Source organism: Phyllopteryx taeniolatus, chromosome 3 (genome assembly GCF_024500385.1).
Source record: "Phyllopteryx taeniolatus isolate TA_2022b chromosome 3, UOR_Ptae_1.2, whole genome shotgun sequence".
In the NCBI taxonomy this organism is placed as follows: Eukaryota; Metazoa; Chordata; class Actinopteri; order Syngnathiformes; family Syngnathidae; genus Phyllopteryx; species Phyllopteryx taeniolatus.
Genome location: NC_084504.1, coordinates 26271115 through 26299114, shown reverse-complemented (window position 1 = coordinate 26299114; position 28000 = coordinate 26271115). Strand labels below are relative to the sequence as shown.

At 40.1% G+C, this 28000-nt stretch overlaps 1 protein-coding gene across 1 annotated transcript; it reads left to right on the top strand.

Annotated features, from left to right (window-relative positions):
• Nucleotide 1: 1 nt before the first annotated feature.
• On the top strand, nucleotides 2-23626 carry frmd3 (FERM domain containing 3). The gene is made up of 10 exons (XM_061767930.1): nucleotides 2-327; nucleotides 12878-12982; nucleotides 13399-13441; nucleotides 15879-15957; nucleotides 17654-17751; nucleotides 19814-19937; nucleotides 22109-22196; nucleotides 22341-22429; nucleotides 22656-22719; nucleotides 22935-23626. The coding sequence occupies exons 1-10, from the start codon at nucleotides 217-219 to the stop codon at nucleotides 23031-23033; spliced, it is 900 nt and encodes a 299-aa protein (XP_061623914.1). The 5' UTR covers nucleotides 2-216; the 3' UTR covers nucleotides 23034-23626.
• Nucleotides 23627-28000: the final 4374 nt, after the last annotated feature.

Sequence of the window (28000 nt, the reverse complement as noted above, 5' to 3'; positions counted from 1 at the left end):
ATTGTGGGCAGGGGCCCTTTAAATTGGATCTACAGCGAGAGAGAGAAAGAGACTGACTCCATGCTGTCTGTGCCGCAGCTGTGGGCAGCGGACATGCTCCATCTGTCCATCCTCCTCCTCCTCCTCCTCCTCCTCCTGCATCCGTCCATCCATCCATCCCGGCCTCCGATGCGCTGACATGCCGCGTGGAGCTTGCCGTCGGAGCCTCACACGAGGATGAAAATGCTCCGCTTCCGCAGCCCCAGCATCCGCTCCTTGGAGAACCACCACCAGATCCCGTGCACCATCCGCCTGCTGGACGACTCTGAGATCTCCTGCAGCATCCAGGTAGGGAGGCGTCATCGCAATGGGTAGAGCACGTCGAGGGATACAGTACAACACATGCTCGATGCGTGCCGGTGTAGTTTTACATAACGTTTAATCCACAGGCTCCAAAATGCAAAATTACATCAACAAAAAAATAAAATAAATAAATAAATAACAACAACAACAAAAACGTGGCAGAACATTTCCTGTTAGTGCTTATATGCATGTGTGGGGAGAGAAGTTAGATGGGAAGTTTGCCTCTGAGAGCAGCAAAGAAAGATGGAGTTCCATGGGTGTGGTGGAGCTGATGCTAGTCATCGTGGCTTATAAATATTAGGATAAATATTATTATTACGGGCTGCCATCAGTCGAAGTGCATGGTCCAGAAGTCCGAACGTCTGCGTGTGCACATAATGTTTATTGTTTAGATCTCAATCCAGAAAATACATGCACAATCTTATTTGTTCACTTTTGACTGACACGCTCAGGGAATTATGCATGTATAAAAATATAGATTACGAAAAATATAAATGCAACACTTTTGTCTTAATCCCATTTTCCATGAGCTAAACTCAAAAGATCTAACACTTTCTCTATATTAAAAAACGGCCTATTTCTCCCAAATATTTGTCACAAATCTGTCTAAATTCTTCTCCTTTGCCGAGATAATCCATTCACGTCACAGGTGTGGCATAACAAGACGTGGGTGGTTGGCATTGGGTCCCTGCGGCCCCCGCTGGGTGGCCGGTTGTCGGGGCGCCTCGGTGGGGCCGGCGGACCGCCCTGTGTGGGACGTGTCCCGTCCTCCGGGCTGCTCTCCGGTGGACCCCTGGGCCCGATCCCGCCCCTCGATTGATTGGGTGGGGTCCTCAGCCGCCGCGGTGCGGCCACAGCAATTACAGGACACTTCTGTCAGTCTTTGTGCATGTAAAACAGTATCAATTCACTTGCATGTATCCGCAGGCACACACGCCTTACTGCAACAAATAACTCATGAAACTGCAAATCGCTTGTGTATCGCCTCACTTATACTCTCGTCCTGTAATTTACAATTAATGCCACCGCACTTCAGTTGCACAGCCGGTTCACGACCCTGGTCCTGCATGCTTCTTCTCCTGTCCTTGTCCTGTTCTATCTTGTCCTGTCCTCCAAAACAAAAACTGATAGTATCAAAGTGCGTAATCGTGATCAATAGTCACAGAGAATGTATGGCCAGCTTCAAAAAGTTAGCAGGGCTAGCAATACTAAGCTAGCATTGGCACTGTAAACAAGCTGACGTCAGCGACAGCTGCTACATCGGTAGCATGACTTATTTGTAGTGGAGTGTTACTGTAACATGCTAAATGTTAATAATTGAAAATCAAAAAGAGTTCGTAAACTTACGCATCGAGCAGAAATCTTGCTAATTCCTGAGTTTTTAACAGATCATTTTACTCATGTACTTGCACTTTTAACAAATATGACTAAAGGTGATTTGCTTGTGTAAAAATAGTTGGGTCTCTGTTACCCGCCTATAGTCAAATTAGCCACTTGTTGCTTTGCGCAATCGGCATTCATTTGCAGTCCTGAGATGGAAAGGTGAACATCTCCTGATCTGGACGGAGATTCCGAGTATCCCGAAGTCTCCAATAACTCACTAGATTTGTTGCTAGTTTCTGTTTTGAAAAATAGTCGCCCAAAACCACGAGTATCCACTCGCTCCATCCCAATTTCCTCGCTTGGACCCCGGTAGTCATGGTACTGAAATCCATACTGGGTATTTCTGGGTAAGTCGCCCCCTCGTAACCGAGTGGTTTGAACCAGAGTGTAACAAGTGGATATAAAGTGTGCTGTAATTCTACCTCTGTCGTCTTTGTGTACTTTGACCAAAGCATGTCAGAGACCTTTTAGTGAGACACTTTGTAACAGTTTCAAATTGTGAAAGAAAATCCATAATGTCTTCTTAACTCAGCTTACAGTTACCTTATTAACACCCCTTGCTCCAGTTTAAAAAAAAAAAAAAAAAGTAAGTTTTGTGCAACTTTAGAGGGATTCGACATCAAGGAAAGGAAATGGGCTGATATTTCTAGCTGACTGCTTTTTATTTCTCTTCTTTTCTTTTTTCCTCTTTTCCGGAGTGTTCTTTTGTGTTGCCATTGTGCTGTGTGCTTGTTCTGTGTTCCGCTGTGCATATTTTATGACCCCCTCTGCCTTGTCCTGCTCTCACTCACTCACTCACTCACTCACTCACAACGGCAGCAGCACCTTTCTTTCTTGTCACTGTCTTAATTTCTCCTTTCTTTCCATAACGTGGGTCAGTCGGGGCACACGTATTGCAGATGCCAAGCTGAATTGTTGTGTGGCATAAAAGCGTAATTTAATGAGCGGCCATAAAGACAACAGGCAGCAGTTCATACACTACAGCGCGTGTTTGCACACGCAGTGTACGTAGCGCAAATACCCAATCCATCGACAACGTCACCAATCAATCAGAGGCTAAGATTGTGAGCAAATGCTAATCTGTGCTTTCAACAAAACTCAAAGCAGCTCTGCTTACACCCGTGGGAGATATGAGTGTTTGAGCATGATGATGTTTTCAGACAGTGTTGTGGCTTGAAAGTGGTTCTGGATCTTCACCCAGCCTGCATGATCATATCATGGGCAAGGGAATCTCAGTGACTTAGCCCCACTGCGACCGTGACTTGCTCACGCTTTTTCAGAAAAAGGCAGCCAACAGAAGAATTATTATTTATTTTCATTTGACATTTTGGCGGGTGGGCAGGCACTCCAGAGACCCAACTATTTGCATACAGGCAAATAAAAGGTCAACTATCCGTAATATGTCCCCTTTAAGTTCAGAGTGGGATATTTCCTAGCAGCCCGGAATGCAGCCGTAGTATACGTATATACTCGTGTGTGTGTTTGGTGTATTGCAGTCATGCAACACACTCCAGAGGTACGACAGGAGAGACAAGTGGACATCAGTACACAGTTGACCTCACCTCTTCCCTGCAGATGCATGCTTCCCCTTCTTCCTCCCATCTTTATTCCATCCCTCTCTCGCTTCCTTGACCCCTCCCATACTCTCTCTGTCTCTCGCTCTTCATATCTTTTTTTTTTTTTTTTGTTCCTCTGCTCTCTCGGTCTCGTTCTCCCGGCGTGTCTGTGACACATCATGTATAATTAAGAGAGATCAGTGTTCCTCATGCGGCCGACAGCCTTCGGAGATGCTTTTGCGTGGCCGGCGGGTCTGGGTGTGCGTTAGATAAAGACATGATGACCACCACGTATCCTAGCAGAGCGTCTTCTGCATTATCTCATGCATTCCGGTACCAGCGTGCCCAAACACTTTTGCCTTTGTTGTCACATCATGAGACGATACTGCAATACTGCAACTTTGAGGCTTAGTGTGAGTCAGTCTGCTTGGTTGTTGAGTCCGAAGTGTTTGGATCACACTGATAAGGGGAAAAAAACTATTAAAATGACACGCAAATGATGTATTACTGCCAGATTACAATGATGTCATTGTCGTAAATTGTCTATTGCATAAAATACAGATTTTGAAGTGTAAATGTGCAGATTTTTTACACAAACATTTATGCTCATATTTTGACTTTACTTTGGAAAAGAATAATATTATAATCCAAATATTACTTTTAATATGATGGGAAAATAGATACACAGAACATGTGTATAGAATATATTGCCTTTATTCTGTGGTTTTAAGGCCTCCGGGAAAAGGAAAGTGAAGTGCAAATATTAAGAGAAAGGTTACGTGAAAAAAATTGTAATGTTACCATAAAAGTATTTACATTTTGGGGGAAAAAACCCATATTTTTCAAGAAAAAGAGAAATATTCATAAAATTACAATACAAAGTTCTTATACAAATGTAAATGTAACCGATCCTATTCTCTAGCGTGATGTCATATAATTCTTTAGGGAATTATAATTGAATAATAATTAAGTGAATTGAAAAATCAAATAATACAAGTTAATAATAACAATAGTTAAACAACAATTCATGATTTAAAAAAAAAATAGCTGTTTAGGATATTATTGCCGAGCTATTAAAACATTTTTCATGTCTTATTACACTAAAAACAAAAATTGTACGAATTACGAGAGAAAATGTCTAAAATAATGAGGGACATTTTATTTTCAAGACAATATTCATAAAATGATTACATTAGCATGTAATACAATTGAAATGAGGTCAGTGACCAACCAGATACCCAATTAAACGTCTCGTCTATGATGCGTGTACGTATGTGCTTGTGAACGACTAAGCGGACTGTTCTTGAGCACAGTTGTTCTTACAAGTAACGTTATGAGTAGATAGATGAATTTACAAATTATATTGTACAGTAAAGAGCCTATAATTAGTGGGTTGCAGGCCTCCTGCAGGTCACCTTATCAATACAACATCAATATGTTGGGATCGTTTTCAGTCATCATTTGCCTTTTATGAGACGTGCGTGGGTGCGTGCGTGCGTGCGTGTGTGTGTGTGTGTGTGTGTGTGTCAGACTGTTACAAAGATAGCATATGCAGCAGCGACGCGGTTCTCGGACTTGTTTGGAGTTAAAAATAGCTGGGCAGTTTCTATTCCCGTCTCTTTGATGGTCATCAACTCAAGAGGTGTAATCTATTTTCGGATTTCTACTTTTGCATTGAGATTGCATTATAAAAGGTATGAGTAAAGGGTTATACAGTAGAAGGCTGGAATACATACCATCACATATGCAGGTCCGGAAAAATTAAGAGACCAAAAGAAAAAAAAACACTGGACCTTTTTTGTTATTTTGACCATTTTTCTTTTCTTTCTTTCTTTCTTTTTTTTTTTTTTTTTTGCAAATAAATGCTCTAAATGACAATATTTGTACAGTGGTGCCACATTTGGTACACCAATAGGAGCAATTACAAGAACTCTACCAAAGATACTGCCAATACAAAAGAAAAAAATAATGCTCAGTAGAGGTATTCTTTTTGCAATGTGTTGGTTATTGTGCTTGTAGTTTGTGTACAAGTGTACTGCATCATACTGAGAGTTGTCGCAGTATAATGTCTGGTTTTAGTGCAGGTTCTAATACCCATTAACACAAGCATCCTTATGGCTCTGTTACAGCTGCGATACTACCTTCGAAGGTGGAAAATTGCCAGGTTGACAGTGACGCAGTAAAAAGAGCTTCTGATAGTACCGCTAAAGGGGGAAATTTGCAGACATTTACAGGCGCCTCAGAAGGCGGAAAATTGCTGGGTTGAGTTTGTCTGCCCCGTTTATACATCACGGTGACATGGGGCGAAAAGGAATAAAATGCAGACTTTTACAGGCCGTGTAAAAAGAGTCTTGATACTCCCCTCGAGTGGGAAATTAGCCATTTTCTCCTCATTTTCTGTTGATGCCATTTGTACAGGAAATCCACCTGAAAAAAGGCCTCTGACACTACCGAGGAAGGCGGAAAATGTCCAGGTTGACCCTGTCCCCGCCGTGTTGCTGTTCTGTTTAAATGGCAAAGACACAAAGCAAGCAGAACCTGTCGACATTCACAGGCAGTGTAAAACAAGCTTCAACTACTACCCCGAAGGTGGAAAATTGCCTTTCCAGAACAGTGTCCCAAAAAGAAGCGCCATCATTTACAGGAAGTGTATTACACAAAGGCTGTAACAACTATTATGTTTATTTTTGTATTATAAGAACACATAATATCTTTTATGGGATGTGTTTCAAATGTACACGCAAACGCAAACACGCACACACACTAAGGGGCTTTTTTCTGTGGATTTTCTCATGGATTCTGTTTTCCGCAAACATGCTGTGGTCTGAAGATAAGACAGCCATGCAGCCAATCACAATAGTGGCGTTGCTGCTACAATCTCCCACTTCTCTCTCTCTTTCTCGTGTGTGTGTGTGTGTGTGTCTGTGTGTGCACTTTTGCGTGGTGGCGAGCAGTGCAAGAGGCATTGATGGCTCTCCATTAGAATAGAAACTGGTCCAGCCCCATAAATGGATAATTTATGGCCCTAACTCGAAGCTTATTAGCCGGTGTGCCCAGCCATGAACTCACTCTCAGCGTGCATGCATTTGTACCCGCCCCACTCCACTCTGTACGTGTGTGTGTGTTCATCTGGTATTCCAAGAGATGATGAGGTAATTTACCTCTCTCGCGCAGGAACAAGGTCACATCACAGTCACTGTGTCACATGACAAAGAACCCCCTGCCAGAGAAGAGCCAAGATGCAACCGATAGTCAGTGTTGGACTACACAAATCAACATATCCGCCTGAAGTTCCTGTTTTTTTTTTTTTTTTTTTGTTTTTTTTTTTTTTTTGCTCTCGGTTCTTGTAGTTATTGTAACTGAAACCCAGTCAGATATGTTCAGATCTGCAGACCCCACCTCAATAGTTCCTGGACCCCTCGCAAGTATGACCCCCCCCTCCCAGCAGCAGGGTCTTCTTTTGGCCCCAGAATAAAATTTAGACAATAGCTCTCGCGGTCCAAGCACTCAATGGTCCTCCAAATGTTCCTTGTATCCAACATGAAGAAATAAATGACTTTTTTGGCGTGAAGCAACATGCTTTTTTTCTGGATAAAAATCTTTTAAATCAAGCAAGATCTATAAAGTCATGTTTGGATTGAGTTTGGTGTGGAAGAACTTCGGTTCCAAGATTCTCGTTTTTTTTCCCCTGTTTGAATTTCAAACCATTTTCCCATAAGCAAAAAATGGGATCTCTGCTCATCATAAAACCTTTAAAAAGGCAACATGCATTTTTGCATTTTACCATTGTTATCCATCATACAAGTGTAAAAATAAGTTGACCACTATACAGCCTTTTTTCTTTTAATTAATTTCCCCATATTATATTTTTTTCTTGTAATATTACCTTTAAAATGTAAATATAAATGTTGTGTCTACTTATTAATTTTTGGGATGATAAAATACTGGTGTGTGGAATCTGTCAACAAAATATAATGTTTGTAAATTAAACAAGCAGTAAAAGTACAAGATTAATGTCATCAAGTTAAGAAAATAAAATGGTCATAATGTGACAAAAGTTTGGTTTTTGGGAGAGAAATTATAATATATCTGAAAGTGTTGCTCTTTTTCCCCCGCATAAAAATGCTAAATATACTATTTTATCTCCATAGTTATGTGACTTTATTACCACTATTATTATAATTTCTTTTTTTTTTTTTTAATTGTCTATTGTCAGTGCTATGTCCCACAGTCTCGACTTTGCTGCCCTGAGTCTCCACTTGAATAAAATGACCAACAACCCCATAGGCACTTTCACATTCTCCTCCATTGTTGGACGTTATTGCCACTAGTTCCTCCTGATGCGCTCAATACGCCACGTTTTTTTTTTTTGCTGTTTTTTCCCCAGCAGCCACGTGTCTCTCGGAAGGCCGGCTTTATGGCTTCTGTAATTGGCACGACAGTAAGCTGTATTGACCTCATTGTACGAGGATTTTGTAATAATCACTTTGCCTTTTGACGCCATGAACTCAGATTAGTCGGGCCCAAATTCCCACCGACGCTCTTCCCAGAAGAATGGAAGCCGTTAGCATTTATAGAGGGATCGTCTCCATATTTTCTTACCTTTGGAGGTAATCGTCGGTCATTTCCAAGGCTATTCTATTTATGTGGATAGGCTGCATCCCATAATATCAGCCTGGCGCTTGGCTCCTGAAGTCTTCAGCGTGTCGCCTCAGAGGACGATTTGCATCCTGCATCCCCGGCTGGACTCTAATCTTTTCAAATGGTCCAAACACCAGCGAGTGACCCACTTCGACTTGACAAACTCAAGTCAGTGCAGTTAAATATTCTTCATAAGAAAAAAAAAAAAGAACGCTTTTACTGCCAGAAAAATTAGCACATATAATGTGAGGGATACTTTTAAGTTCTATAAAATGGTGGGTGGCTCAAATGAGCATTGATGTGTGCTTTATAGCAAAATTTGCTTCCAACGTTTTTCTAAATACCCCGTTCTCTATGCTCAGCGGAAATAAATTTAGAAGGCGAGGGCTTTTTGGCTCAAAAAAGTATGTAACAGACACAAAGATCAAATCCATTGTACTGCTAAGTGTTGACGGGATTTAGTTTAAAACAAAAACAAAACGCTGTAGCTTTGTAGTAATGTACTGTATAAAAATGTACTGTAATAACACAATCAAATAGAATATTTTTTTTTTTGCTTGAATTCAATGGACATCGTGCTACTCCTTCTGGTGTGGGCGTCTCGGCCACCAGGGGACATTATATTACATCTGTAGAAAGAGAGACGATGCTGCAGCAAAACATGGTAAAGATGAAGAGTTCGCTCAAGTAGAAGAGGACAAAACAAAAAAGCACTCTGATCCATTTAGGCACAAATCGGCAGTGATTCCACCTCACATTCTGCCAAGAGAACACCAAAAGCACCCAATTGACGTTTCTTCGACACTAAAACAAAATATCAATGTTAAAAGGAGCTGTGTATATACTGTATATTAGAATGATCGTGCGCATTAACAAGAAGAGAAAAGTCAACATTAGATGAGTTATACACTTGACATTAAGAACTAAATGAATTGTTCCTCGTGTGTTCTAAATCTCTGTTTACCCACATTGATGAGCAACATGTTTCAAGTCCCGTAAACCCCAAACACCCACCCAACCCCACCTCGGCTGCACCCTCCTCAACCCTGCTCTGTCTTTATAATTGATGACATTTCAGCTTCACGTTGAGCCAATTAGCTGACCCGTGCCATGATAAGAAACGACTAAAGTGGATAAAGACCAGTCATAATTGAGCTGACATTCTTATTAATTAAACAACACCGGCCCTTTAAGTGGGACACTCGACCCAGGGTCCTAGTGCCTGGATTTGTGGTAATCAAATGAACACTGTTGTGACAACTTTATGATCTATAGAAAATGTTTCATCAAATATGCAATAATTTACCGTCATTACACGCAACTGTGGCCTATCTGGTGAGACCTCTGCCCAATCTGTTTTGTTTTTCTTTGGCTTTTTTTTGTGATAACATAAAATCGACTTTACTTCCATTTTGCGGTTGCATCGCAAAAAAAAAAAAAAAAAACACGTCCTGGCTACTTTGTACAATATAAACAGTATATATTTATTTTTATACTTTTTTAAATTTTATTTTATTACCTGTACTGACATTTTTTTAAGAATACATTTTTAAGCTAATGTAGAAATGTTTCTAAAAAAAAAAACCTGTCAGTACCGTTAATAAAAATTTTACCATAGCCAAACACAATGTAATTCAAACAACATTAGTCACCAAAAGAAGCACTCAATGATAGGCTAGGTTGAGGCTCATTTACAGATTATGCTACTATGCTAGCCTTTAGGCTACGTCTACAGTACGATGACCAAAGCTAGGGCATTTCTATTATTGTTATCTCGTGAATTATTTATTTAAAATGTTCAGACGTTTCTTAAATAAATTTCTATTATAATTAAAAAGAGTTTTACCATAGCCTAACATAATGTAATTCAAACAAAATCAGTTATTAAAAGAACCACTCAATGTTAGGCTAGGCTGAGGCTCATTTACAAATTATGCTACTATGCTAGCCTTTAGGCTGCATCTACAGTACTGTGACCAAGGCTAAGGCATTTCATTTATTGCTATCTCCTGAATTAATTAGCCAATCCCTCACTGACCCTCTTAACTGTGTGTGATTTTTGAATCAACTTAACTGTTGAAAGTAGACAACGCGACTGCTGTTGTGAATATGAGACTTCACTTACCACTTTGCAAAAAGAAAATCATCATTTTCAGCCATTTACACTTTATTCTCAATTGGTCACTTTGGTCAAATGACATGGAAGGGTTTGAACGCTTGAGCTTTTGCCACCTGGAAGAACGTGTGACATCGTGATGAGTTGTCGTATAAAGTTTGGGAAACACTGGACTACGGAACGCTTCAATTGTATTTTCATTGTTTCACCTGGGGGTCATAGGGGCCATTCATTATTCCAAGCTAACAATTTTCACTTGGATTTTCAGTGAATTTCTTTCTTATTATTCACTTCTTGTCTAAAAACTGCCCTAAGTGACTTTGTACTGCAAGTACGGTGTGGTTGGAGGTCATGTTCCAGCATGAATACTTGATGTTTTTTGAGTTTTTGCGGATTTAGGACGGACACAGGAATGAATATTTGATGGCATAAGTGCTTTTATTTTATATCGCTTGACGTCTGGACGTGGCTGGCTGCACAAAGCTTGTCGGGCACACACACGCGCGCACACACAAACACACGCTGCAGTGTACTTTGCTCCTGTTAAACTGAAGCCACTCTGTGAGGTTTCTATTGGAGCGTGTGTATGTGAAGTAGAATACAGGGCACTTTGCCATCATTAAGTGAAGCTCATGTAGAGACTGACCAGGTTAATTTTTAATATCCGGGCCTTTGACAATATAACAAAAAAAAAAAAATCCTTCCTCTTGTCAGACATGACATAGACGCTGAGTCTCCATCTCCCTCTGTGAGTCAAGCGTCGTCTTTATTTAGCGCCGTCTCTGTCCTCTAGTGGTGTTTGGCCTCTCACGCCGCCTCTGTTGTCTGTCCTCCAGTGTCTGCCCCGGGGACGAGGATGAGTGTGACTCCATGATCCGTCTGCGTCCTTCCTGGCAACGTTCGTGTGGTTGCCTTTCCTCTTTTTTTCTGATTTCATGGCTCCATAACACGCTTTGTCACGAGGGGAAAAAAAGTCCAGACAGGAATGAGGATGGACACGTGCAAGTAAAAATACACGAATGTGAACAGAGACAGTTCATTAGGTACAACTGCACAATCTAGAACTCCATCCATCCATCTATCCATTTTCTGACCCGCTTAACCTCACAAGGATCGCGGGAGTGCCGGAGCCTATCCCAGCTATCATCGGGCAGGAGGCGGGCTACACCCTGAACTGGTCGCCAGCCAATCGCAGGGCACATATAAACAAACAACCATACGCACTCACATTCACACCTAAGGGCAATTTAGAGTCTTCAATTAACGGGTAACATTTGCATTTGAAATCAACTTTATCTTTATGAAGCTCTCCCGCAATACAAATGCATGAAAAGAAAAGAAAAGGAGCGCTCAAGCTGTGCGTGTGTTTTTGTTTTGTTTTGACGTGTATTTGTGTGAGTGCGTGTCCCGGTGAGCGAGTAAATCTCAGCGAATGCCCGCAGGACTCAAATCAATCAGTCCTGCTTAACTGAGCACAAATTCAACCTCCATCAGCAGGTTATTGAGCAGTTAGAGGACACGCTCCCTACACTGATCGCTATAGGACTTGAGGGGGGACACATGATGTGACAAAATGGCAGTGTCAGGGCTTATTATTGACTGATTTTGCAGAAAAATATGTATCATGCTATAGAGCCATAGGAAAAATGGACACCGCTCCCAATTTTCATCCTAATCACCTCCTAAATCCACGGTGAGATGATTTGGATTTAGTGAGACGTGTTGTCTTGCATGGACTGTTAGGATTGTGTTTTAAACAAGTATCTCCATTGGTCGATGTGTGTGTGTGTGTGTGTGTGCGTGTGTGTGTGTGCGTGTGTGTGTGTTAGCACTGTACATGATGAGTAGCTATTGACTGAGAAGCAGAGTGTTCATTGATCACCGTGTGTGTGTCTGCTTCGCCTTTATGGACTGAACATCCGGCCTGTATTTACTGGCACTGCTTTACCTCAGCTAATGCATCTGCACTGCAAAGCTGCTGATGCTTTTCTTCTTATTATTATGATATTTACAATCGTAAAACTGCAACGGCAGAGTTGAAGCCAACAGGGAATTGTTGGCTGGGAGTACAAAGCAGCCAAGCAAAAGAAGAGAGTTGGATTCTATGGGATTTGTTAGCTTTGATAGGAAGCTTTTGGGTGCAAAGCCAAAAAGAACTTCTATTTAGGAAGTCAGCGGCAGTCTTGAGCCCACGTTGCCAGGCCCCGTGAGCGTGGTGAAATACGACCCTCATGCTCGCACCTGACACGTTCATGCCCCCGCTGTGGACCTCTGGCATGCAAAAGCAGTTTCATAACAACTAGTACTAAAGCACAGCACCTGTACATTTTTGTTCATCCTGCGTACAGTTTTCAGCTGTATTTTATTTTCGTGCAATTTTGCACCAGATTCAAGTGTGTGACTGCGCATTTGCGTAACCAAGCATTTGACATTTTGTTTTTCTTTTTGGAGCAGAGCGGTAGATAGGGCTCGAGTGGTGTTGGTTCTTTCACGAACGACTCGTTCAAACCGACGACTAGTTTACGTGACCCTACTGAATGGAGTCACTTCATGAACTGATTCCACACTCGGTACAAAGAATAGGGAGGTAGGGAGGTAGGGAGGTAGGGAGGTAGGTAGGTAAGGCAGGTAGGAAGACCGGCCTTGTTCGGTGTTTGGCGATGTCAAGCGCCACATGGCGACATTAATTGACACACCATTTCACCATGGCAAGAAATGTGCTGTAAAAATATGTCATTCTTAATCCTTGGGTATTTTCAAGACACCTGGTAAGTGTTTTCTATTGTAAAAAGCACAATACATTCAAAGGTTATTTACAGTATTTGTATTTTCTTTCTAGAGAGACACCAAAGGCCAGTTCCTGTTCGAGCGTGTGTGCAATCACTACAACCTCCTCGAGAAGGACTACTTTGGTATTCGCTATGTGGATCCTGAGAAACAGAGGGTAAACATCACACACTCGTATGCCAACGTTAGCCTTTAAAAATAATGTACCCGACATGTGCATGTGCAGAAAAGACATGTAACCAATACTGTTGACATTTTTATTTTAGCTCACAGCAGGATAAGAATAATAAGCGTGTGTGTGTGTGCGTGTATATGTGTATATATATATATAATAGCAGTGCTCTCCTATAATACATCAAAAAGGCACAGCATTGCCAAGTGTGATACATCATTGGCTAAAATTATGCACAAAAGTTGTTGAGGCGATATTTCATCTCAATTAGGAAGAGCTTTGGATTGTTTTTAATGTTAACGATGAGTTTTAGAATTGAGTTTCAGAGTGCTTAATATTTAACAGCGCGTAATAACGCAACCTTAATATTTAACTTAGGTCTTTTTGTTATTCTTTTAAAGCACTGGCTGGAGCCGAATAAAGCTGTGGTTCGACAAATGAAGTGTAAGTCTATCTATCTATCTATCCATCCATCCATCCATCCATCCATCCATCCATCCATCCATCCATCTATCTATCTATCTATCCATCTATCCATCTATCCATCCCTCTCGCTCTCTCGCTCTCTCTCTCTCTCTCTCTCTCTCTATCTAGGCATCCTCTTGTAAACGACATACTGACATACTGTACATTGTAACAAATCATTAGGTCAATAAAGCATCATTATTTATTGGTGAAGCATGTCATACTATCTAATAATATGTTTAATAATTTTATTTTTTTAAATGTCTTAATAGTATTGTTTTATATTATATTTAAAATGTGTAAAAATAAAGACCTCCCCCTAATAAACACACATCGTTTACTTGACATACATTGTAACAATGTTAATTAAGCATTATTAATACTGACCATATGAACTCTTTTTAAAAACGTTGATATAATGTTGTTTAATATTATTTTATAAATGTGTAAAAATGAAGGCCACCCCAATAGACACCTCCCCTTCACATAACTTCAATTGCAATGTTGTTCATCAAGCATCATTACGTTTATTTTTTTTAATCTATTCATTATTGAATAATAATGAATTATTATTATTATTTGCATATTCCAAATATGCAAAAATAAAGACCTCCCCAATACATTCACTTGAAATGTATCACACTGCCTATCATTATTCTTTAATTCATTTTAACTTAATTCATTATGTCAATTAATCAAGCATCAATAATATTTATTAAGCATCATTCACAATTTTTTGCTGATTTTTCTTTAAGCAAATATTTGTTTCAGAATAGTTTGTTTTAAATATTAGTATATTGTAAATGGTGTTTTTAAATTGTCTAAAATAGATAAATAAATCAAGGTCTATTGTGTAAAATCAATCAATAAATAAGTAAGTAAAGGTCTTTCCCCCAATAGATGCCTCCCTCCAAATAGATGCCGCCTCTATCTGCAGTTGAGTAAATAAACGTCCCCGGCCGCTTTGTGAGGAAGAACGCTCGTCTCTCTCTTGCTTCCCGTCTTCTCGGCGTCTTTTAATGGTCGGGCTGTTCTTCCTGTTCTGCAACATATTGATAATGCAACGGGGCTATTAACGGCGGAACATGAGCGCCAGAGAATGAGATCGCGGCGGAGGAAATGTGAGACGCTGACAGATAATGTCGCGAAAGAACGAAAGAATGTCCATAAAACTGAGACGAGGAGCTGTGTTGACAGAGAAGGAGAGAGAGAGAGGAAAAAGACGAAAAGAATTGAGTCGTCCTGACGTGTCTTCTTCTCCCTGTGGCGGAATTGTCTCCTAAAGTAGGACGTGACTTATTTTTATTTCGGACATTGACGTCACATTTGCATACATGTGCCAACTCTGCTTTAAAAAAAAAAAAAACATCTCATCCAATAACGTGCTCGTTTTTTTTTGGGTGGGGTGAGCAGCCGGTGGGAGCATTTCGGCTTTCATATTTTTTAACATGTATTATGTATTATGTGTGGGTTCTTTTTTTTTTTCCCGGTGACATAATGCCGCTGAGGATCATCCCTTTAATGTGGAAAATCTGCCCAGATTCCAAATTAAAACATCTGCTCCGTATGTTTGCTTTTTTTTTTTTAAAGTTTATTGAAAGATGCAATTCAGTTTTATTTCTATGCAGTAATCCCGCACCGATTCACTTTTCACTATTAACAAATTTGCCTATTTGTGTGTTTTTTGTTTGTTTGTTTTTTTTGCTGTAGAACGTATCCCCAGCAATTTGCTGAATAACTCACCTATTCCGTTATTGTGCTCTTTCTAAAACAAATCTGCCAAAGCCCTGTATAAATCACAAAGTTGTACAGTAATTGGTGTCAAAAAGTAGTGACAAGCTTTGTCTGTCGGAAAAGAGCCTGGGTTGTTGGTGGATGTTGCATGTACTGTACATGCACACTTCCGGTGTATTTTCTCTTCATCAAATAATCTGCAAGCCATTTATTTATAGATGAGTTTGACATTAACATGTTATGGGATCATATTTTGTGGCACAGTCACGGTTTAAACTATTGAGGCAATTATATGGATATCTCTCTTGGGGTTTGGCGCCATGTTTTCTCGAGGCACTTTACATATGGAGCAAGTATAGAAGCTCAAATGGCACACATTGACATCAACAGAATCCCGCATGAGCAAACAGTAGGCGACGGAGGCAAGGCAAAAACGACGGAAAAATCCTCAAACGCACCCTCGAACAATTGGGTTGTGATATAGAGCACGGGTGATGTGAATAATGCATTTGGATTCACCAGTTCCAGGGGGGAAAGCAGCTACATTAATGTAACAAATAATAATCAATAATCTCAGAGACAGAAACCTGGAAGAAAGACCAATAGGCGTATCAAGAAAATGTTCACAATTGGTTCATGTGTGTGTGTGTGTGTGTGTCGTGTGTCGTGTGTGCCTCTGCAGCTCTGCAGCCCTTCATCATGTGCTTCAGAGTCAAATTTTACCCACACGAACCCATGAAGATCAAAGAGGAGCTTACAAGGTAAAAGTACCCTTTAAACAATAACTGCCCTACTTTGTAATCGGTGCCATGGTAACCAGGGAAATATGAAAAAAAAAACTTTGCAAGGAACAGAAACAAATTGGACTTAAATGGGGTCCTCAGTTTTGAACAGCATTCCATTTCTGTGACCGAATTTGTCCATACATCGCAATCCGCTATAGTCCGTCACTAATCTAACGCACTAGTAAAGTCATTATTACAGAAATGTTTGCATGAAAAACACTTTTAAAACATAAACATAAAAAAATCAAATGAAAGCATGAGCATGTTTTCATGTGCTATGTGACGCCAGATTTTTACCCTAAGAACGTCGGGACCCTCGCAAACCTGCTGGATAGGTTAGAGCAGTGATTCCAAACCTCCGTGCTGCAAGCGATCATCAGGTGTGCCTGAGAAACCAACAAGTTTCCCTTAATTGGTCCGGAAATTATTATCTATTTACTACAAATCATCTTTTTTTTGGTGACATTTTTGTTGGTGGTGTGCCGTGAGATTGTTCTCATGTAAAATGTGCCTTGGCTCAATAAAGTTGGGAAACGCTCCCATGGAGCATTCCCGCCAACATATATTTACAAAATATGATCGTGATCTGAGCGGCATGGTGGACATCCACCTCACAGCTCAGCGAGAGTTCCAATCCAGGCTCCCGACTTCCTGTTTGGAGTTAGCATGTTCTCCCAGTGGCTGCACTGGTTTTGTCGGGGCACTCGGGCTTCCTCACACGTCCCAAAAAACAAAAGAGAAAAAAAGTTTGTTTTTGTGTATGCTATCTGGAAAAGTAGGAAAAATAGCACACCAGTCATAACATTCATACTTGTGGTTCCTTCACACTTTCATCGAATGCGCATGGACGGGTTAGCGGCGGCCACGCATAGGTAACCATGACAGCAAATGCATCCCTTGGCTGCGCCACTGCCGTTTCTGATTTCCTCGGTAAAGCGACACGCTGCCTGCCGTTCAAATTTCAAGCCGTTTCCATGGTTACGCCACCCCAAGGCTATGCTTTCATGCCATATCACAGCAACGCCTTCTCTTCACTCATAATGTAAATGTTTGAACATTTGCTGTGCAAATGTTTTCATATTAGCCAGATTTGAGTTCATCGGAAGTTCATCATTCATTGTTTTTTTTTTTTTTTAAATATTCCACTCTGGAGCTTGAAAACAAATGCAAATGGTATATACTTGTCAGAATAAAAGTATATAAGTTATCTCATGTTGACTCTAATCCTATTTCAAAGCATGCAATTAGCAGTATAATGTTGATTGTGTATAATGTTGATTGTATCATGTGTATTGAAGTTGTCTGTGAGTCTGTTTACATGTTGCTGCTCTGTGCTCCCCCAACTTTATAGCAGCAACAGTTGTGTAACTAGGAACCGCCCTAAGAAAATAAAAAGAGAGGGATCGACAGAGTGTGTTCAGAGCGGTAGGAGTTTGTAAACTGCGAACAACTCTTAGCGTTCTCCTCGCGAGTATATCAACCATCTCTTGTCTTCCTTCCTTGTTGATTGTTTATTAAATGTTCTAGGTTGTTTGAGCCTGACAATACTAGGTAGGTTTCTTTGTATGGTGTTGTATACAAAATTTAGTAGTAATAGTATCCGTTTCAAAAATGCAAATGGCATTTCATCTTGATTTGCATTTTGATTCCCTTTTCTTCCTTGTGTCCGCAGGTACCTGCTGTACCTGCAGCTGAAGAGAGACGTCTACCACGGCCGTCTCCTCTGTCCCTTCGCGGAAGCTGCCTATCTGGGCGCGTGCATTGTGCAGGGTGAGGCCGCTGTTTGGATGAATAAGTCAAGTGTAGTATGCATTCACACAGGTGTCATTTAAGCTCAAACTTGGTGTGCGCCGTACATCCATCCCTTTATCTGTGCTCGCGTTTTGCTCTTTTGCTGCACATCCGAAGCGCCGCCTCCACTGCAGTGTCCACCTGTCAGATTTGTCTTGATATCATCACCGTGCTGAGCACTGCAGAGGCGGCTCAGGTCACGTTAATAATAGTTGAAATACAGTGAGTTCTCATTCACCACAGGGGATATGTTGCAGACCCACCCACTATAGGGAAAATCCACAAGTATACAGTAGACTAGACTCTCGAGAGACCATATCAAAAACTTTTTTATATACAGTATATAGTTTTAACCAAATTTAAACATATTTTAAACACTTTATAAATGTATGTGATCACACACAAAAAATGTGAGCATAATAAGTATCGAAAAAAATAGAAATGTAACCACTGGGGTTCGGTGATGTGGCAATCTGACAGCTTTGAAGTCCTCTTACTTCACTAACTTCCTGTCTATATTCTTTTCTCATCTTCTCTTATTAGCCCTTGTTGAGGCGGCTCTTTCTTTTGGAATAGGTGTCGTAAAAACCTGAAAAGTGTTTTTGATTCCGGACAGTACAATCACTTTTTATGTGTAGAATCCTGGTCAATTCTTAATTTAACTCACACTACAAGATGTACGAATCGAACACGGCACACGTAGCCCCTTCGCTACTTTGCACTTAAATGCATACTCATGGTTGAGAGGAATGTGTGCACGGATTAGGAATGGTATTAGCGAAGCCCGTCCTGTCTGGAGTGAACACGTCTGGTCGAGTGCTCTGCGATTGGCTCGTATTAAAGCACAGAAGCCACAGCAGAGTCCCCTCGCTTCCAACTGTCACAATGTAATGAGGACAGGGCCCCCCTCAGGGTGACGACTTCAGAGCTGTGGATTAGTTTTAATTAAGCGACGCTTTGATTTCATCATTACTCTGGTGTGTAATTGAGAGTGGATTTCAGAGACAGTTGGGACATTTCATGTGTTTACAGATCAGGGTTATGCACTAATACCCGCGTAGTCGTGGTGCACGCTTCACAAATTCACTGCTGGATATGGTTGAACTCCCAAAAAAACAGAATTATTAACTGTATACAAATCTATGTAAATGACAGCTTTTATAATGTGGAATGGTGTTGTAGGCTGGATTGGTGGTTCAAGTGACACAAGTCCAGTGCTTTCCTCTCAGTGGCACAACTGGACTATGCATCACGGCAGCGTTAAAAAAAAAAAAAAACACGTAATCAGTAATATTCAGATGTCTGATAGTACTCCAGAAACTTCATCACTCCATTTTGTGTCAGTGCTGTTTATATACTGTAAAATAGTACCACGGTGAAAACACTGACAGTGACCATTATGTGTGTGGGTGTCTTACATTTCCTAATGATTATCGGTTCATCGTATAGAAAAAAGGAAAAGATCAAAGTGCATTCGTGGGAAATCTTTCTCCATTCATCCACAAGAACATTCACATTCTTGAGAAATCAATCGCATGTCTTTTTTAGGAAATGATGGCTGCAGATAAGTACAACAGTAACAGTTTGAAGTCTGAATTATTTTGCTATAAAAACACTAATAACCGCATTTGTTGTGCCTTTGGCTCCATTTGAAAAGCTCATGAGAGAGAGGCTCTTTAATTAAATGCTGCTGGAAGTTTCATTTGCACAATGCTAGTTTTTATTCTGTTATTTTTTTGTTCATATGGTAAGCCATAACAACAGAAGCTGAGCTGTAATGTATTTGTTTCCAGACGAGGCATGCGGTACCCTTACCTAATATGTCTGTGCTGAAAAGGTTAAAAATCCTCCATCGTATTGCATGTTTGCTCCTGCACTTGATTCTTATCATTTTTTTTGGGGGGGGCTAGTTTGCAACGTAAGTCAAGGGAACATTTTTGCCAAGCTTTAACGGGCCATGTAACATGACGTAAAGGGCAAGATCTGGCTCCTGAGCCTTGAGTTTGACACCTGTGTCATAGACCATTTTGTCTCCTTTCAGCCGAGCTGGCGGACTATGACCCAGAGGAACATCCGTCCGACTATATCAGAGACTTTAGGCTTTTTCCCAAACAGTCGCTCAAACTGGAGCGGAAGATCATGGAGATACACAAGACTGAGCTCAGGTGAGAAAAATTATGTATGTGTCACTTGTTTCTTAAAGGCTGTTTAAGCTCTACATGCACTAAACGAAAATGGGAGAATAGACTTGAAGATGATGAAAAGAACAGCTTAAGTGACTTGGATGGTTGGAACTGGGGGGAAGAATCTATTTATAGCTGGTGTGAAATATGATTAAAGGCATGTAAAAACTGGTGGCGGAATCAGGAATTTGTTTTTTCGACACTGTGTTGGATATAAATGTCACTGTCGCCTCACGGCAACAAGGTCTTCTATTGGAATCCTGGATTGCGGGCTTTGTTTTTGGTCGTAATCAACAAAATCAATAACTTTATAGTGAAATGTGAATGCTCCGGAAAGTCTACACTTGTGAACTTCTGGAATAATCTGCTTCTAATGTCCCACAAAACGTCTGAAATCGTCACACAACAGACTTTATCTCAGTGAAGCAAAAATCAGTCAAATGTACAATCATACTGTAAGTATTCACAGCAATGACAGCCTCAGGTCTTTTCAAATGTGATGCCAAAAGCTTGGAACATGAACAGTATCTTCAGTTTTTCCCATTTCTCTTTGCAGCACTCCTTTGCCATTTTGAGAGCTGCTCTTTTTGAGATGTTCAGTGGGTTTCAAGTCTGGGGTCTGTCTGGGCCACTCAAGGAGTAGTCCCGAAGCCACTCCTTTGTTACCTTGGCTGTGTGCTTCGGGTTATTATTGTGCCGAAAAATAAAATGTCACCCCAGTCCGAGGTCAAGAACCGCTGCTGCATTAGGATGGTTTGGCCTAGCGATGTGCAGTGGCGGGTTTCCTTCAAACATAACGTCTGACATTCACGCCAAATAGGTCAATCGTTTTCTGATCAGATCAGAGAATTTTGTCTCTCGTGTCTGAAAGTCCTTCAGGTGCTTTTGGGCAGATTCCAGCCTGGCTATCATGTGCCTTTTACTTAGGAGGGGCTTCTATCTGGCCACTTGACCAAACATGCCTGATTGTTGGAGTTCTGAGAGAGACGACTGTCTTTCTGGTAGGTTCTCCTCTTCCCACAGAGGAGCACTGGAGATAGAGTGACCATCGGTGGAAGCTACTTCAAAGCAGCAGAATTTTCTCGGCACCTTCCCCAGAGCTACGCCTCGGGGACAATCTTGTCACGCAGGTCAAAAGACTATTCTTTTGACTTCATGCTTAGTATGTGCTCTACAATACACAGTCAACTGTTGGATATTTTAGAGACTGGTGTGTATCATCCCAAATCATGTCCAATCAACTGAATTTACCAGAGGTGAACTCCAATTAAGCTGTAGCAACATCTAAAGGACGATCAGGCAACGTCTGCGAATACACATTGTCGTGACGGGTTGTTGTCTGTACAATTATAAAACATTTTTCAATCAGGCTGTGACATAACAAAATGTATGCTGTATATTGGGCTGGGAAGTAAAACGTAATGCTCCACTCTCCTTGTCTTCCCTGCACAGACACGGTGAGTTCACAAGATGCTCTTATCCCGCTCCTGCAGGATGCGTTTGTGTGTGTTTGTATGTTTGTTTATAGCTGAGCTGCAGCCTGCGAGGTGTGTCACACTCGAAGCTTTTAAGCATCAAAGACAAATCTTTCATTTGTCAACAGCGCCGGGGCACACGATGACAAGAACGCCCTTTGTCTGCCCCACCGGGCCCAAACGACAGTAATCACGCCACATAGCTAAGAACGCCGCTTTTCTGATGCCGCACGTACTTCCGATTGGCCTTTTCTGCTCTCTGCATAGTAACAAATGTTTATTACTTGACCTTGAGACTGGCGAGCAAGTCCTTCACTGGAAAATGTTTACTTTGAAGCGGCGCCAAAACATGTTCGGGGGGGGGAACTGTTTTCTGCACTTTTTTTTTTATTCATAGCTGACATGCTGCAGGCATTACGAGTTATTTTTTAGTGTTATGTTATTATTCATCCATTTTCTATGGCGCATGTCCTCATTATAGGGTTGGATGGATGGATGATGGATGGATGGCTGATGGATGAATGGATGGATGGATGGATGGGTTTTCTTTACCATTGTTCATGTCACTTTTAGCCTTTCTAAGTCAAACTTCAAGGTGTCTGACCGCCAATGCAATCTTCCAAAGGTGCTCTGCATTGATTTGTGCGTTTAATAATGCATAATTTCTCTGTTACACAGGGGTCAATGTGCTGCCTTAGCGGAACTCAACATGCTCCAAAGGGCTCACAACCTTGAAACATACGGGGTTGACCCTCACCCATGCAAGGTAGTTGTCACTACTTTGTGTAAAGTCCATTGGGTCTTAATGATAATGTATCCTGTGTTCTTAGCTTGATAATCATGTGGACATTTGTGCGTGTGTTTCGGTGTGTGTGTGTGTGTCTGTGTGTGTGTGTGTGTGTGTGTGTAGGACTTCACTGGCTCCACAGCCTTCCTCGGGTTCACAGCGACCGGTTTTGTGGTCTTCCAGGGAAACAAGAGGATCCATCTTCTCAAATGGTAATGAAAAATATCCTTACATCGTGTCTCATTCACAAACCTGTAAGCAAAGAAATTAAACAGGAAATTATACTGTAGTCCATAATATTCCCATTTTCTATTCTACTTTCTATTGACATAATTTTTTACACCACTTATCTATCTCGAAAATGGATGGATGGTGTTATTAAAATGCCACCTTCTTCGACGGTCTCAATCTCTCCTGTTTGTCGTGTTCTTTCTCCAGGGCTGACGTCAGTAAGCTCAAGTTTGAAGGGAAAACGTTTTACGTCATCGGCATTCAAAAAGAGGTGAGTGCGCCGGCCACCAGGCCTTCACGTGTCGAGATGAAGGAAGAAACTTCATCGGCGTCTTAACGCGTCTCATATTGACACAGTCACTGTGTATCGTATGACCTTTCTGCTGTCCCTCCTTCCTGCTTTTCCCCTTTGAGAACCTTAAACACAACTCTGCTGCTTTGTGCCCCATCACACACAAACTGTGTATTTGTGTGTTACTGTTTCAGATCTCCTTAACAGGCAGGATACACTGTAACAGGATGGTGGGTGTGTTAACGTCCTCACTCCCATCAAGTGATGTTACCCAAACACAAGACGCCTTCTAGTCCAAAATAAAATCATTTCCCCATTCAGAGTTACTAAAAGACATTTTTTTGCCTATTCTGGAGCTAATTTTAATTGTAATTGCCTGATTAGGCATTAGGTCTACCTAATGAATAGGGTTGAAATGGTTTATAGTTTCCCGATAAGTCGTGACGAAATTTTAAATCAGACAGCGAAGAAGACATCAGACGCATATTCTGCGGTGCTACAAAACACAATGAAAAGTGGCCTAGATGATGACAATATTTTTTTAATTGAAATTCATGCGATAGCGTCTTTCGTCTAATATATGTTTTCAAATTTTATTTTGGTTGTTTTTGTAAGCTTTTGTTTTTTCAATAAACATTTTTGGGTTTTTTCATTTTTTTATAATTTTGCATCATGTTTTAGTATTGTTTCCAATATTTGTCTTTTCTTTCCAATCTGTGTATTATTCATCTAACAGCTTGTATTTTTTGTGTCATATTTTGATTATGTATTTTTATTCCCAAAAATATTGGCTTTTTTTCCTCTAAAATATGTTTTTGTATTTTCCTAAACTGTTTGTATTTTGTCATCTAATATTTGTGTATTTTTGTTCGAATATATTTTTTTAGTTTATGGGTCAAGTTTTTTCATTATATTCTTTTGTCTAATATTTCTATCTGATATTTTGAATTTTGTTCCTAGAATTTTTGCATTATTGTCCTAAAACTTTCTTTTTTTTTCTCCAAACATGTTTGTATTTTTCCCTAAAAATGTTGTGGTTTTGTCATATTTCAGCATTTTTACTGTTAATATTTTTGTAATTTTTTTTGTCTGTTACTGTTTTCTAAAATGTGGCTATTTGTGATCAGAAACTATTATATCTTTTGCATTTTACCCTAATTTTTTTGTGTTTTTCTCATAATATTTGTGTATTTTTTTTTTTCCTGTTTGGAGTTTTCCTGTCACAGTTTTATATTTTTGGAGATTTTTCTTTGTATATTTTGAGCATTTTTGCTTTGCCTTTCCTCAGCTCATGCAAGTGTACCTAATGTTTTTACGTCACACCCAATTACGAATCCCTGACATATTCCTTTAAAACAGTATCATGATAATATTGATAACTGTGATCATTTTGACCACAATAATCTTGATTGGAATTTTTCATACCGTTTCATCTCTTCCATTGAAATTGCCTTCCTAAATTCCATCTGAATTTCATGATTGATTCATGAGATTTGAAATGCCAGCCTTGTGTTTGGGTACACTTTTCATGAACATCTGGGTGTTGCAGCTTTGATGCCTCACTCACATCCGTGCGTCGTGCCTTCATTTCACAGCTGATTGTGTTTCACATTGGAGACTGATTTGCATCGTTGATTGGGTGTAAAGGCTCCGTTACGGCCATTATCGTTAAGTAAAAAGCCGGGTTCGGTCTCCAATGTGTTGGCTGGCCAGCCAACAGCTACTGCCAACCGCTAGTGCTAGAGTGCTAATCCAATGTGATGACTGCTGCTTAGTTTTATCTTTGTGTTTCTGTCTCTTCTCTCCGTGTGTAAACATAGTCGTCACTGGTGAGTACACGAGGAGGCGGGCGGTACCACAAATCACCGTTGTGCTTTATTGAATCTTCTGATATGATGCCTGTAAAAGCACCACCCTCACATCACACGCATCCACTGTGACATAGACCGTTCATGTTACATTAAGAGGAATTTTGTTTCTTTATTGTCCGTTTGTTGGGTGTCCTTCTTTGTGTGTACAGTAATCTCCCCCATATTCTTTTTTTTTTTTTTTTTTTTTTTGCTCCCCCCCCCCCAGCTTTTTGCTGAAAAGGTCATTTATTTTTTAGGATAATGTTGTAAAATGAGTTTGAAATTATATCATACTGCTTTGGGATCACAGTTTGTGGTATACGTATTTACAGTTCAAACTATTAATATAAGGAATTGTAAACATTTTTGGAGGAGGGCATCGCTAACTCACTTTTTTTCCTCACTATTTCCCTGCCAGTAGCGGGGATTACTGTACACCAATGTCTCAATTTGTTGTCTCATGTCATGGTTTGTTGATGCTATCGTGCGTTTGTAACTCATTTTATTGTCATCTTCATATCAGTATGTTCAGAAAGCTAAATGTGGACATAACACTAGATACATATGATGCTAATGTAATACTGATCAGGTATGATTTGCTGAGAGATAGTATTGTGGATGTAGTTTGCAGAAACACGTGTGAGCAGTGCAGCTCTACTGTATAAACCACTGAGGGATCAAAAACAAAAACAAAAACACATTTCCTCAAATTGTGGCCACGGGCATTTTTTACTAAACTGCAGAGACTACCATGGATTTAGCATTTGCATTATCAAGAAAGTCTTGTAATATTTGTTGCTTTCAATTTAAAAAAACTTCTAAATTAAATAATTGGCCACAATAGTGATTCTAAATAAAATAAATAATAGGAACATAGACAAATGTACTTACTGTATACGTGTTTTAATATAATAATTTGTTGATGAATCATAATTCAATTAATTCTAAATAATGCAGTTAAAACACGAAAATCAAGTATTATTTTATCATTAAATAAAAACTATTTCACATGGACTTTTTCACTTTCTTTTTTTTTGAGCTTATCACTGAATGATCTTGCCCATCTGTTCATTTTGAAAATCAGATGTGGTCTTTGAGCATAAAAGTTTGTTTCTGTCGATTGTTTGAAGGAGACTTCTTCTTCCATATCACCATGAAATGAAATGTGTAAATGCCGCACGTTGTTAGTTTTTACCCGAGCATACATTCATTAGTAGCTCCGATCAACAAAATTAGAGCAAAAACTGGCAACTGATAAGTTGTAGTGGCCACTGATTATTCCCATATTTTCCATGACATATTTTCTCAAATACTGACTTTCCCTCCACAACATGCCATGCCTCCATTAGTCAAAAAGTGCTTCATCCACCTAAGAAAGAAATCAAGGCTTTCTACAAATAAATGCTTCCCCTTTCCCATGTATTTCTTTCTTTGCTTTAAATATTGTATCTGAGTTAATATTGCTCACAAACCGACATTACATACACTGAAAAAAAAAGTCCTTTAAATTAACTTTTTTAATTCGAACAGCTACATCGGTTACACCTGATTAAAATGTGTTAAACTAACATATTGTTTGGTTGTTTTTGAAGAAAAGAGGGGAAAATGATGTCAGTTTACTACATTTTTTAATATATATTTTTAAACAAAGTTTTAATTAAAAAAAACTATTTATATCAAATTGTGCACCATATAGAGAAAATGTAATGGTTTTTACTTACGGAAGAAAAAAAGAAGAGCAAACCATTATATATAGTGGTGAAAAGTTCATATTTGTGATTCAGATTTATTTCATATTATTATGACCAGTTAAAATTATTTTCCTAAATTGCACAAATAATTTGTAATAATTCTAACACGTCTTATTGTTTTGAACTTTTTTTTCTGTTTACTACATTTTAATTATGTGCACCTGAAAAATACTTTATTTTTTTTTTTTTTTTTTGCAGTGCAGTTGAGCCCATTTGAACGCTGTTGCGAACCAAAACAGCAGCAGCTACAAAGGCACATAAAGTCCCTCAGATGAGTTACAGACAGTGTTTTAAGTTGATCTTATCTTATGTATGTATGGTTCACTGATCACTGTATGCCAATATTATTCAAAATTTTGCAGTTGAAAAATGCCCCTGGCCAGACTTTGCGGTATATATCTGAGTGTATGAATTATTTTTGTGTGTGCGTGTGCGTGTGTGTGTGTTGTTGTTGTTTAACATCCCTCACTGCATGACCTCATCACTGTTTGCCCTCACACGTCATCCCCCGTTTCAACCGCCCCACTTTGTGTCACTTCTTTTATGCGTTTCATCAACCAATTCACAGTTTTGATGGTTTTATGTTATCACCATAATGCAGAATAGAAGAAAACTATACCTCCGTTAATTATTTTTCATCCAGTGGGACCAAGGACAGCACGGTTACTATAACACACACACATGCACTTGCACACACACGCCCAGTGCAGCACGTGTGTAAATCCAAACGACTTAATGTAAAGTGATGTTTGACACAGAGGGGAGATGAGAGTGGAGTGGTTGAGCCACTTAAGGAAGGTCAGTGTTTTCGTCGTCGTTGCTGAGCCATTTTACGATCTAAAGCGTTTTTTTTTTAATTAAAGATAATATAATAATTTAGTGGGCGCCACGGTGTAAAACTGGTTAGCACATCTGCCTCACAGTTCTGAGGACCCGGGTTCAAATCCGGCCTCGCCTGTGTGGAGTTTGCATGTTCTCTCTGTGCCCGCGTGGGTTTTCTCCAGGTACTCCGTTTTCCTCCCACATCCCAAAAACATGCATGGTAGGTTAATAGGCGACTCTAAATAAATTAGCTAAAAAGACTGCTAAGTGCAACAATAGACTGCTTTTTCTCTATTTATTTTTGGACGTAGACTTATCACTGACAAAATGGCGTTAGCCCACTCTCGTTCTTAGTGGCTTATGTACAATGTATAAATATAGCTATAGTGGCCTGTGACATCATGCCTGTCTGTGTGTTTCGCCGAGTCATACTGACGTCATTGATATCCCTACCTCGGCGCTGAGCAGAACTGATCGATGTTGTCATATTACCAGACAATATGTCCATCGTCCATATGTCCATTGTCCAGGCCCCCCAGGACCTCACCACTGACCTCTCTCCGCTGAACACTGAAGCTTAAACGACTGCGTTTCCAATTGTGGCCGTCAGCCTTTTTTTTTTTTTTGCGCAGCTCGCCTCTATTGACATCTTGCATTGATTTTTTTGCCGTAACTCATCGCCTTGCTTCTTCTGCTTTTGTGCTTTTTGTTTGCAGAAGAAACTGGTGTTAACGTTTCACACTTCGACCCCTGCAGCGTGTAAGCACTTGTGGAAGTGCGGCGTTGAGAATCAGGCCTTTTACAAGTGCGTCGCACACGCACACATACATACACAAT

What these genes read in the sequence shown, in the direction of transcription:
- frmd3 (XM_061767930.1), top strand. Translation starts at nt 217, where the DNA reads ATGAAAATGCTCCGCTTCCGCAGCCCCAGCATCCGCTCCTTGGAGAAC. An exon ending in TGGATCCTGAGAAACAGAGG is followed by an intron (nt 12,983 to 13,398) that starts GTAAACATCACA and finishes ATTCTTTTAAAG; the next exon opens with CACTGGCTGGAGCCGAATAA. An exon ending in AGGATCCATCTTCTCAAATG is followed by an intron (nt 22,430 to 22,655) that starts GTAATGAAAAAT and finishes TTCTTTCTCCAG; the next exon opens with GGCTGACGTCAGTAAGCTCA.